The following is a 12,948-nucleotide window of genomic DNA, read 5'->3' as shown; positions in this document are numbered from 1 at the left end:
TATAATTATACAATGTCTCAATTTATTAAAGCGTGAAGTACCGTTACATCATGGCCATGCCAGGGTCTCGGGTAATTGCTCTCTATCTAAAGCAGTGTATGCAAGGTTAGTGTCTGACTGGCAAACCGTGTTAGAACCTGAGCAGTGGATTTGTATCCAGAAACTCCTCAATCAAGACAGTGTCTGAGCACTGATCACATTTTTATGAAGATTTTCACTTCACCTCTTTCATCGCTGTTCTTAACCTGTGTGAAGGAAACTAAAGGCTAATTAGTCCACCTTCTTGCTAAGGGCTTGTACACTTATGTCATTGCTGATAATAACAATTAGTTTTTATACAGTGTCATATCTGTAAACTTATCATTTTCCTTCAGCATGCCATCGAAACCAACAACACTTGATGTTAAAGCTGTTGAAAATTCAGAATTCCAACAGGCAACTAGCAATGGGATTGCTAAAGAGCTGAAATCTGGCAGCACTGAACTCATGGTTGAAACCAAAGATGGGGTGTCAGCAAAGAAAGAGACCTTTTACATCGCCAGAGAAGCCAAAGACAGTAAGCAGGTACAGCACCAAGAAGTCAATGCAGTGTCTCTTCAAGAGGAACCTAAAGAAGGAAAAAAGGGATCTCAGGTCTTGCAGAAAACTTCAAGCACTATCACACTACAAGCTGTTAAACTGCAACCAGAGCCCCAGGCCACTTTCATCAGACAGACCGAAGACAGAAAAAGAGCTGTGCAGCCCCTGATGTCGGCTCAGCATACCGCATCTCTGACAGGGCAAGTCAGTCCAAGGAGTAGAGAAGCAGAAAACAAATCTGGAGCCCGGAAGGCTGTAATGGAGGAGAAGAGGGAGCCTCTGGGAATTCCCCCTCAGTTTGAGAGCCGTCCACAGAGCCTGGAAGCATCCGAAGGCCAGGAAATTAAATTCAAGAGCAAAGGTAAAGGGATGGAAGTTATCAGAGCCCTGGGTGAGTCAGGTTCCCCTTCTGCGTGTGGAAGTGGGGAAGCGATTTCTTCTTCATTGCAAGTTGTCCTCCTTCTAAGGCCTTTTGGAAATAGATGCAGAATCTTGTGCTGTTTCTAGAATACTCTTCTCAATGAAATGCTCAAACCATTCCATATGGTAGTGTCCATCCCTTCTCTTGCCTAGGATTTCCCCAGATGTAATCAGTGCTGCTCTTTCTAGGAGATAGTTTTAGGGCCTCTTATGTGAGGGTGTAAGAGAGAAAATGGATGGTACACTTTTGGACCTGTAATTAGTTACCTTGCCCTCGAGCCAAAAAAATGATCATATAAGAAACTACAGTCAGTCACTGCATTTCCCTTGTGGCATCTACTTTTACCTCTCATATTTTGTCTACCCAGTGCTGATCTGAGTTCTTCCTAACAGCTGGAACGATAAAGTCAGAATTAAAAGGAAAGTTTAGTTGCTCTGCAGAATTTGACTGGGTTTTAACCTCTCAGAAGAGTAATGAGAGCTGCCTTTTGCTGAATCCAGGGAGTAGATTTGGAATACTTCTTTTTCTTTTATTACAATTCTAGTAGAAAATAGTTTTGAAGCATTTTTCTGCTCTTTTTTAAAAATAACATTCACATTTTAAAGTGTTCCCACAAGTGAAAGAGAAATTGGTTTTTATCTGTCAAGGAAAAAAAATCACAACAAAACCATGGTAATTTATATCATTTCTTGATGGTTCTTGCCCCGCAAGTAAAGAATACAATTTATACCACAAGCCTAGAGAGTAAAGAGGAGAGAAAATATTCCAAAAATCCTAGTACCTTTTGAATAGTTTATTTTTCAGATATATTAGTACTAAAAACATGGATTGCTTTCCATCAGAGCATCTCAAAAACTTTGCAAGTTTTAACTAATTCATGATCCTGTTGGGTAGGGAAATGTAGCCCCTATTGTACAGAAGCCAAGGAGATCATTCAGTTCTTATGGAAGCCAGTGACTGCCTTTTCATTTGGCTTTGGACCTAAAGCACAAAGTCTTATATGCAAAGGCAAGGTCTCTGTAGGGAAGTTGCAGTGGAATGTCCTCGGTGCACTTTAATACGTAATGTGAGAAACTCTCTTTCCTGAGAATCCTCTCCGCAAAGGGTGACCAGAGTTGCTTTCACAGGCACTTCTGCTTTCTGGTTGCAATGGACAATGGAAATGCTACTACACCCTTAAGGAGGCTTCTACCTGCCAGGCTGTCAACTCGGCATGCTTCTGGGTCTGTATGGTTACTGCAAAGCATCCAGGTTCTTTGACACTTCAGGGCTTGATTATTTGTTTTTCCCTGGCTTTTGGAGATTGTCCCAAAACTTCATTCTTCTTCACTATTTGTCTGTGGATTCCGATGTGCTCTTTCTCTGCTGAGCAGGAAAGAGAATCTTTTCTGAATAATAGCTTCTAGTTTCTAGTGGAGAAAATTCACAGAAAAAGTACATTTCCCGCTTTCCAATGTACGAAATGGGATGCTTCTCCACTGTGCCCGCCCTCCCTGCCCCCTCCCCCCCCCCAAAAAAAAAAAAAAGTAGTAATTCCTTGCTTTCCTGTTTCCAGTGACTTGTATCAGCTGGGGTCCTGCTTCTAGCTAATGGTTCCTCTTCTTCATAAGTTACTCCCCTATCCTTATGTTTTCTCTGTTCAGAAGGGTTTCCTGCAGTATATCATATGTCTTTGTTGCAGATATCCCTGCCATCTTTTACTGCCTGTACCTTCCTCTGGGGCTGAGCACTCTTGCTATAATGAAATGGGTAGAGCTGGGAAGGAGCATCAGCAAGGTGGAAGCCCCAGAGGGTCTTGTTTGCTGAAAATAAGTGAAGGATGGAGTGGGTGGCCTTTTCTGGCATTCTTTCCTAACCTCTCCTCATTGCTCATCATAGCAACTGCTCCATGAAGCCCAGACCTCCCTCAGCACTACAAGGAGCTCAATCTGGTTTTCTAGAGCTCTGACACAGGCAAAGCAGGCAGTGAAGCCACAGCTGATTTGCTTCTGCTCCCTGAAAGTTTACTGTCCTAGAAAGCTGCCTGCTTTACCTACACCTGAACCCTAGTCTGGAAAAAAAAAAACAGAATCACAGAATGTTTGAGGTTGGAAGAGATCTCTGGAGGTTATCTGGTTCACCACCCCTGCTCATGCAGCATCACCTAGAGCAGGTTGTCCAGGACTATGTCAAGGTGCCTTTTGAATATCTCCAGGAAGGGAGACTCAACAAACCCAAAGGGCAACCTGTGCCAGTGCTGAGTAACCCTCACAGTAAAAAAGTGTTTATGTTTAGACCGAACCTCCTGTTTTTCAGTTTGTGCTCATCAGCTCTGATCCTATCACTGCACATCACTAAAAAGAGCCTGGCTTCATCTTTTTTAGACTCTCCCTTCAGATATTTACATACATGCATGAGATCCCCCTGGAGCCTTCTCTTCTCCAGGCTTAACAGTCCCAGAATAAACCCCCTCAGTGGTAGGTTCTGTGGATTGCAAAGTACTGCTAGATGCTCAGAGAAACCAATTTAGCAGGGTAGGAAGGCATGGAGAGAAATTTATTTCTTTGCCCTCTAATATCACATCCATTTTGTCTGGGACTTTTAGAGGAGCGATTTTCAGATAGAAGTGCTTGAGGTTTTTCAAGTTGCCAAATATTCGTAATTTTAAAAGAAAGACTGGCCAAGAGGTTTTGCAAGACCAGAAACATCAAACCATCTTTTTGAACATAGTTTTGTGTATAATTTGCTCATTAAGGTTTATCTATTTATATATGTGTGAATTATACCTAATTGACGCTAAAGCAAATAATGGAATTGCACTAAGGGGAATACCTGTTCATAAAAATTCAAATACCGGATTGTCTAGTTTCAGGGAAACCGAAACCAGATGTTGAGTGGTTCAAAGAGGGTGAACCTATTAAAGCAGGAGAAGATGTCCAAATATACGAAGAAGATGGAATTCATTGCCTATGGTTAAAGAAAGCCTGCTTGGGGGACAGTGGATCTTATAGCTGTGCCGCTTTCAACACCAAAGGCCAGACTTCCACCAGCTGGTTGTTAACTGTCAGAAGTAAGTAAGTTCTTGTGAGTCCATCTGCACTTTGAAAACTGTGGCAGGGCATTATGACTTCTCCGAATGGTTAATTCTGACTCCTAGCTCTGTGAATAGTGTGGTGTGCCATAGCTGGCAAGCCACTTTCTGCATCAGTTTCCCTTCTGACCTTTTGTTTTTGTTGTTTGTATAGCTAAAATCATCCCATTGGATGTTTTGTACACAGGGAGACCTGTTCTCCACTGAGGTTTTCTATCAATGCTCGTATTTAATACAGGTTGCCGAAGATTTTGTTGTTGTTCTGCATTCGGTTCTTTAGGAGTTGTTTGGCATTTCTGTAGGACATTGCATATCTGAAATGTTTGGGGAGCACAAACCAATCCTGTGCAGTAAAGTGTATAAGAAGAACAGTGAAGGAATGAGAATAGCGTTCTGCTAAATTCTAGCACGCTTCCCAGTCTCCATTTATTTTGAGCTTGAAGGCACTGTCTCACTGGTCTGGTTGAAAAATTTGTTGGCCTCTTAGCAAATCCTGTGTCAATTCCAATCTTTTCACCTGGTTTTAGGTTTTGTCCTGGAGCTATGATCGTGTTTATGCAACATTTCTCTATTTGCTGTGCCTGAGGTTAAAGCAGGGTGCCCAAGATTCTCTCTTTCTGTCTCATGCGAGACCTGTAAACTGCATCTTTAAGTCACCCTGTTTCACTGCCAGCCAGGGGAAATGTGGGAGAGGGGCAGGGAGAAGACAGACAAGAGGAGTAAAGAATTACCTTTCCTGTTCTTTGCACTGAGCTTTCTGGTAATATATTGCGTACGCTTCTAGTGATTGGCTGCAACTGGTGGATTCTGCTATAGAAAACTACCACCTAAGATATAGCTTGAGGAGTGCTAGTAGATTGTAGAAGAACCCCTTCTTTATACCGGTTCATCGCTCAAAATTATTTATATTTCCCAATAAAACATTTCACTCTGATTTTGAATTTTTTGTTGTTGTTGTTTGCATGGGATGAATCTGTTAGCCCAGCTGTGTCACCTAAGCATACCTAGAAAAAGTCACTAAGTGATAAAGATGATTTTTTCCATTTCGGTTAAAGGAACTGTTTTCGTTTTGGTTTTAAAGGGCCTAAAGTTCAAGAGGTTGCTCCATGCTTTTCCAGTGTCTTGAAAGGCTGCACTGTGAGTGAAGGGCAAGACTTTGTTCTGCAGTGCTGTGTAGGAGGCGTACCTGTGCCTCAGATCACATGGCTTCTCAATGGTAAGGAATCCCCCGGTCTGCAGTACCTGCATGCACACACTTGCATCCACAGACTCAAATCCCACCCTGGTCAGTACGTACCAAGGCTGTGAATACTGCACAAAGCACGCTAAAGCACTGTGGCATAATGCGCTAGAATATTTGAAAAAAATCAGTTTATATGCGCATAATATGCACAAAGGGTGGTTTTCTTGAGTTTTCTGTCTTACTGCAGCTTTCCAGTGTGTCCAGCAGGGGACTCTGGTGACAAGAGCGTACGCACACCTCCTGGGTTTCATCAAACACAGCTTTCCACCGCGCTGCAGCAAAGCCGGTGTTGCTACTGTACGCTGAATCCTCTGCTACTCCCGCTCCTTTGGCACTCTGAGAGTAACGGGTTGGCGTCATGATCCTGCAGGGATAAGAAGTTCTAAGCGAAATACGTGCAGTATATCACTCTGTGTGATAGGAAGGAAACCCCATGCCCGATTCCACCCTTCCATCAGCTGGGTAGGTCATAATTGCTATTAGGAGCTATGTCCCCAAGATCTTCAAATCCCAGCTTTTCTGGTTGCTTCTCTACTAGAAATATGTTCCTTGATACTCTAACGCTTCCCCAAAGCTGACTAAAAAAACAGGGTAAGTAAAATGTTTTTTACTGTTATCAGTCTGTGTCATCTCCTATACCCTGCCCTGATTACACAACTGAACATACAAGTTTCCCTTACAGACCCCTCCTAATATCAGAGCTGGGCCCAAACATCAGCGTTTTGCTTAGATTCCAAATGTTTTCAGAGATCCAGGCACTACATCCTTTGGCTAAGCGCTCTTTAGAATCATACCTGTTAAACACTTACATAGATCACCTCTGTTACTCCTGAAGTGCAATTTTTTTTTTTTTTTGCAGACTCTCCCAGACTATCTATCTTTGTGTGTGTGATTTAAAGACAAAGAGGAGGATATTTTGCCATAAAGATGTTCCTTCCAGGACTGTTTTTAAATTAATTATTTGTACCTGATTTCTGTTTTTCTTTTGCTATTCAGAGTAAATAGGATGACTGAAAAAGGTGGCAGGGCAAATGAACCCTGACCTTGAGACTGGTATGTTCCCGCAGCCTGGTCCGTTCCCTTTCCCAATAGCTCCCTGTGTAGAATAGAAAGGCCACTACTTTATTTACAATACGAAACATGTGAGTAAAGGCTCTGACACTCTCCCATTGGAAATGATTTGTTTCTCTGCCTGAAGGCTACTCTGCAGTTCCTCCTTTGCAGACATGAGTAGAATCACTGTTTCACTATGCAGGGATTGTGTCTTGCAACACAAAAGGAACAACTCCGACCCATAGGGTCAATCATTTAATCTTCATGTTCTAAGGGTATCCCCTGCTCATAAAGGATTCCCTTAGTCATTGAATGAGGTGGTTACACCCAGTTGTTGTCCACATAAAAAGCCTCAAATGACTTTCTGTGTTACAGCTCATCAGACATAGGTACAGCATCTCCATTAATGTAACCGTGTTCTGCTTTGCAAACCAGAAAACCCTTGTCTCCTGAAAAATACAGTCTAGAGATCAAGAAGCAACACATTTCTGTAGGCCTCCTATATGCACTGTGCCCCCCTGCCTTTTTTTGTCAAGATGTTTGTTCTGCATTGACCTTTCTTCTCACTAATCTCAGATGAGTCTGCCCTTGTTAAGATATAGCCATGTTTATATTGCATCCAAGCTTCTCACTGCAATTGGATCAATATCACAAGGAGGCAAAAGCAGGTGTGGTTTTTTTTTCAAATAGTTGGATTTCAGGCCATTAGGATTCTGTAAATGAAAGCCAGTGCATTAACTCCGCTCTGAAACCAAAAGGCAGTGATGAGTCCGAGTAACAGAAGCACAAGAAATTGTCATAATAATAAAAATTAGAGACATCATATATTATTCTAAAGACATAAGCACACTGCTTTCATTCCAGACTCCTAAGACATACCACTACAGTTTAATGCTTTTCTGTCTTGCATCTGATTGTGATACATAACTGTTTATATACCATTTTGATACAAACTTGAATGGATTATAAAGAGTAGCTTAATGCTGGTAATTCCATGTACACTCCTAGGGTCATTATTTTGCCTAAGGATCAAATTGTCTATTGTGATATCCATTTGAATGCAAACATTTCCTTCCTGTCTACCGGCTAGCTAGATACTAGAGGCTTCTCATATTTATATCCATTATCAAGTAAAGGGGAAAGTTGTGATTCTGGTCCTGAAATATTACTCCAAGCAGACATTACAATGCTTTTGGCAAAATGACATGGTGGAGTCTTTCATCAACTGGCCACGTGACGAAAACAATACATTCACAGTATATAATTTGAGGCAGGCAGATAAATTTTGTTTTTAAAAAAAGGTGTGTGACAATCTGCTGTCCATGCTTGGAATATAAAACGTTTTCCATTCGCAACCGATAGGCTGCGGCAGAGAAAAAGGCAATCTACTGAGAGCAATCACACTACTGTTCAAAATAAAGCACTTTTGCAGAACTGTGTAGAAATAAAAATCATATGGGACAGCATGTGTAAAGTTCACAAGAAAATGTCAAATGCAAATTGTCTTCCAAGCATGACAATGATAACAAATTAGAATTAATTTTTGAAAGGAATTGTGAGAAAAGTACGTATATCTTGGTGAAATTCTGAATGTAAAAAGCAAGTTATCAAATCATAAGAAACATGAACAGAAGGCTGCTTTGAGAAAAAAATTAAAAATAGGAAAAAAGTCTCACTTCTAGGCTGGCCAGCCCTTGATACGGAACAGCCTGTGTGCTGTCCGATATGCCTTCCCATGATCTCCAAGGAATCCCCACCACGTAAGCACTAAAAGACTTGCAATAACTTCTTGTACAATGTTATATACTAGTACTACTTTAGATACTGACCATTTTTACCAGCTGTGACTACATATAAATTTAAAACATTTTCCAAGCCATTATATAGATTGACTTCTCTTTCTGGTCCACCCAGACAACAAATAGGTGATGTGTGCTGTGCATTGGCTGTAAATACTTCTTAGCGCCCGTGCGGATGAGTAGTTTTGTCCATATTCATAGAGACTGCACAAATAAGAGCTGCCTGACTGAAATATGGGTTTTATTCAAGCTCTTACTCTTCTCTGCAGCTCTATCAGCTTCAGTTTCTGTCTTATCCTTTTTCTCTATTTTGATGATTTAAAGCTTTTTTCCAACTTTTTTGAGACCTTTTTTTGTCCTATTGCTCTCACTCTGTATTTTAAGTTTCTTTCTGAATTTTCACTGATTTACTGGCAAATGCCCTGAAAGTAAACTACTTGTCTTTTCATTCTGGCCTTACCAAAGCCTTATAAATAACTTTTTACACATACTCTCTGAACAATGTTTCAGTATGTAACTTCAATTTACTTTATCTTCTTCAAATACTTTGTTGGTAGCTTCTTTTTAAATTGCAGGAATAAGGCCTATATGACTATATTTTAAATATCTTCCTTTTCATATTGCTGTGTGTTTTCTTTGCCTAAGTTGACTTGAACCTCTTTCTGTTGAATTTAGAACAGTATGACCATGACTTTAGCATAACAATCCCCTGAGTAGTGTTTGGTTTTAGGATACCTTTCTGATCTGTCCAGAAAGCTTTTAATAAATGGGCCAGGGGAAAGTTTCCTTTCTTTTGGCATAACATGCCAGCAGAAAGGTATTTTTTGTTATTGTTCCTGCTGCCAAGCTATCATGGAAATTTGACTGTTCTGCCTCTGGAGAAAGGAACATTTCACTACTGGGAGAGTTGTTTTTATTAGATCAAAATATAAGTACATTGGATGTAACTAAGAATCTTGCTGTGGGTTATTCCTCAGGGCTGATATACTTGTGTTTGTTTTCTGGGGTCTGATGAAAAGGCTATTCTGTAAGTGAATTCATGGTTCTGTGAATAGTGCTAAAAAATAGTCACAGTTTTGTTGGGAGCTGGAGTGAAAAAGGATGCCCTGACAAAATTTGAGGACACGGTGAAGGAGACATTTTCTTTTTCCACGTAGAACACTTAGCCTATTCATTTGCTTATTTACAACAGAAATAAAAAGGCATTGTTCTGGTTTTGATGATGCAGCTTTTATCCTGAGTGTATTTCTGATATGGGTATCATCATAGCATCATTAGGTACCATTAATAGTTTCAATGTCAGAATCCTAGACAAGATCCCTGTCAGGTTAGATATTCTATAGTCAGACCAGGAAGACAGTCCAGTGCCCCATGTCCTCTTACAGAAAGCTTTGTCTGCTTGGGCTTTAGCTCTACATGTACTTATTTGAATGTAATGTTATTCCCACATGCAAAAAATATGATTGTACCTAATAGTTACAACAATCTGTGTGTAATTGAGTGAAAGGGAGCTCAAAGGAACTGGTAGTAACAATATGTGACCTGTGAAGAAGGTGGAGAGAGTTTACTCTAAAATTGAAGTCTTCTGGACAGTTGATTAAACGTTCACCCCAGTTTTTCATGCAGTAGAAAATTTGCAAACTTAACAAACAGATGACTTGTAAGTAAAGGAACAAGATCATCTACCACGTTTTATAAATATGTAAGTATTGGATCATGCTGATTTGGGCATATGTTTGTATTTCAGATTCAAATTTTGCGTGCGGATAGTGTATACATGACTGCCTTCTGAGTTTGCCAGTGTTGAAAATCAGAGATGAGAGAAAAATCTGTCCCATCATTTAATTTATCCTGTTCATAGAGCAGAGCTGATTCTTAGAAACCTCAGAGCTTTTGATCTTTCCTTTTGACCATGATTTCCCAAGTGACAGATGTCTTTGATTTAGGCCTGCACAATTTCTCTGCAGTTTCACCCTCTTCTGTTAAATGATCCCAATTTCTTTTTCCGGCATGATGTTTATGCGGTGATATCAGGCCCTCTTAGCATTGCATACACTGGGAAAGCAACCAGTGATGAGTCAGTAGTGGAAACTATTTAATATTGAGAAAACAGATTGCAGAAGCATTTCAGAAAGTAAGGCTGAGATTGATGACAGTTCCTGAAACAATAGCAAGGGAACTTTAGCCAGTCTATACTAATGTTTAAGCACGTTCCAAACCAATTCAAGGAACCAGTTTCTTAAAATGGACTTCTTTAACAGTCATGTCACCACAGCTCAGACTGTACCTGTCTGTTACCAGACTATACATACTGTAGTGCAGATTGACTGCTTGTGTAAATCAGCCTCTTGGCTCCATCGTAGATTTTGCTGTCTCCCTTGGAATGTCTTCCACTACAAAGTACTTGATGAAGGACATCAAGCGCTTCTCCATTCCCAAAAGGTTTTGCACATCTAGACAATAATGCTGATATCTAGTTTCAGGCAAAGTACAAGACAGAGACAATATCTGAAGCAAGCAGACAAAATATTTTCTTTCCTTATCCACCTGAAAGAGAATCTACTCAAAATACAAAGATAAACCTTTCTCCTCTTGATGCTACTCAAGGTACCGCCCAGCGAACCTATCTGCGAGATTTGTCTGACAACTGTATTCTGCTTTGTGCTTGGAATGCTGCTGTTTGTAGTCATTAGGGAGCAGTGGCTGTGCACCAGAGAGTGGGATTTGGCTCTGCACTTTAATATACTGGCTGGTGTTAGGCGTCCAGTTTTCACTGAAAACAAGAAGTGCTTTTGAAACTTGAGGCTGATGTATTAAGACAATTCTCTTCCTTTCTGTCTGCAGACCAGCCAATTCAGTATGCCCATTGCACTTTTGAAGACGGAGTTGCAAAACTGACTGTCCAAGATGCCCTACCAGAAGATGATGGCATTTATACCTGTCTGGCTGAAAACAACACAGGACAGGCATCTTGCAGTGCTCGGGTCACAGTCAAAGGTGAATATCTCAGCCTGCTGTAATTACTGTAATGATATCAACTAGAATAATTTTTTAAAAAATCTTGGATCCTTAACAGAGGTGGTTGTAAGTGGATTCTGTTTTTCTTCTAAGCTGTTGTCAGCTGGGTACCTTTTCTGCCCCTTGGAGATGTGTGCAGCTTAAGTGCTTAGGGACCGTGAAATGTAAAGTAATATGCATGTTTCAAAAAAAAAAAAAGATATTAATGCTCTGACTTTACAAAGAAGGGCTTAGTGTGGTTCAGAGCAGTGTGGCTAAGTTTTGGAAGAGGTGAACCGGTGTAGGAAAGGACTGTCGCTGCTGAAACAAAAATAAATGCAGTATCACCAATATCAGCCATCAGGCAGAGTGTGTTGTGGTGAGGAGGCAGATGCTACTCCTTTCTCTTGAAAGTCAGAGCACAGAGACCAGTGCCAGGGACTGCAATTACAATAGCAATTGCCAATATTCTTGTTCTGCTACCAGAATTTGTCAGAGATAATTCTGAAGAGGTATGTATTGGCTAATTGGGAGCAGTATATCTCTAAATAAGTAGAATTTTGGTAATGAAAGCACTGGAAGAACATTGTAGTAAGCAGTCGAGGTGATCTGTTGTATCTGAAATCTGAGAGCACCCTCTTAGCAAATGTCAACAATTTGGTAGCCTCAGTGCTGATTTGACATCGCTGATCTACCCATGAAAGCAGTAATTCTGCACTAGGATCTGAACAACACAGTCTAAAAGACCAGAGATCGCAATGGAGACACGAGATGACAGAATCCTATCGATAAATTGAACAGTGAGGTAGTATCAATCAGTACTATGGTCTTTATTCTTACAATCTCACCTGGCATCAGTTTGTACAGGTGTTTTTTTTTTTTTATGGCCTGGAGATGATCAGCCCCTTCCCTCTACAATCCTTGTCCCTCAGATTCCCCCTCCCTCTACAATAAAGCCTGTATTTTGTATTTGTAATCTGGAAATGATTTTTTCCCAAAGTTATAATAGTTTGGCATTGCTTGTCCAACAGACTGCTGAGTGACAGCTGCCAAAGTAACTATTCCATTTGCCTACAACCGAATAGTACCTGCCCCAAATTTGTACACACAGAGTAGTGGGAAATGTACCCTGATCCCTGGGATCCCAAGATTTGTCTTCATTTGCCAATGTTCTGTGGAGTTTGTCTACAGCACTTCAGTGATATGCCTGCCCCTATTCTGTCTGTATGAATCCACTTAAAACCCTAGACAAGCTTAAAATGAAAACAAAGTCATTCTGGTAAACCTATGAGTTAATTTCTTGATTATCAAATTGGAAATGCAGTCATTCCCTCCCTACCCTCCCCCTCCCCCCCTGAAAAAAGGCATAAGGGAAAACATTGATTTAAAATAAGCCTTGAAACTAAGCTGTTCTCAAAGCTGTCATTTATAATTTCTCTGAAGCATTTCATCTGCATTAGCTAAGCGCCGATCGAGCGCTCCACCTCAAGGGAGCTGTCTTTGACATGGGACCTGCTGATTATTCACTGGGACACAGAAACTAAAAAGACAACCCCTCTCTTACTAACCATTTCGGAGTTATTTTAGGGTTGACATACAATGCTAATGTGGAGCAATAGTGACCTAGCCTTTCCTTAGGCTTGTGTACTCTGCTGAGCTATTTCAGGCTACGTAGTCGTTGTTGCACTGAGTTGGATTCCTCCTGTACTTTAGCTGGTCTGGGGCTAGAAAGATGCATTTCCACTGTTATGGGAAGTTAGTTCCTTCGTTTTGCATTCCATTGTAT

At 40.7% G+C, this 12,948-nt stretch overlaps 1 protein-coding gene across 2 annotated transcripts in view; it reads left to right on the top strand.

Moving 5' to 3' along the window:
- Positions 1-12,948, top strand: part of MYLK (myosin light chain kinase) — a 220,746-nt gene that overhangs the window by 105,298 nt on the left and 102,500 nt on the right. For both annotated transcript variants that reach the window (XM_086615378.1, XM_086615379.1), the window contains 4 exons: positions 375-940; positions 3,846-4,049; positions 5,152-5,286; positions 11,010-11,162. In XM_086615378.1, the coding sequence (XP_086471504.1) occupies positions 375-940; positions 3,846-4,049; positions 5,152-5,286; positions 11,010-11,162 (1,058 nt within the window). The remainder of the gene's footprint in view (positions 1-374; positions 941-3,845; positions 4,050-5,151; positions 5,287-11,009; positions 11,163-12,948) is intronic.

Source organism: Tauraco erythrolophus, chromosome 8 (assembly GCF_009769465.1).
Source record: "Tauraco erythrolophus isolate bTauEry1 chromosome 8, bTauEry1.pri, whole genome shotgun sequence".
Lineage (NCBI taxonomy): Eukaryota > Metazoa > Chordata > Aves > Musophagiformes > Musophagidae > Tauraco > Tauraco erythrolophus.
This window is presented reverse-complemented; position numbering and strand designations above follow the sequence as displayed.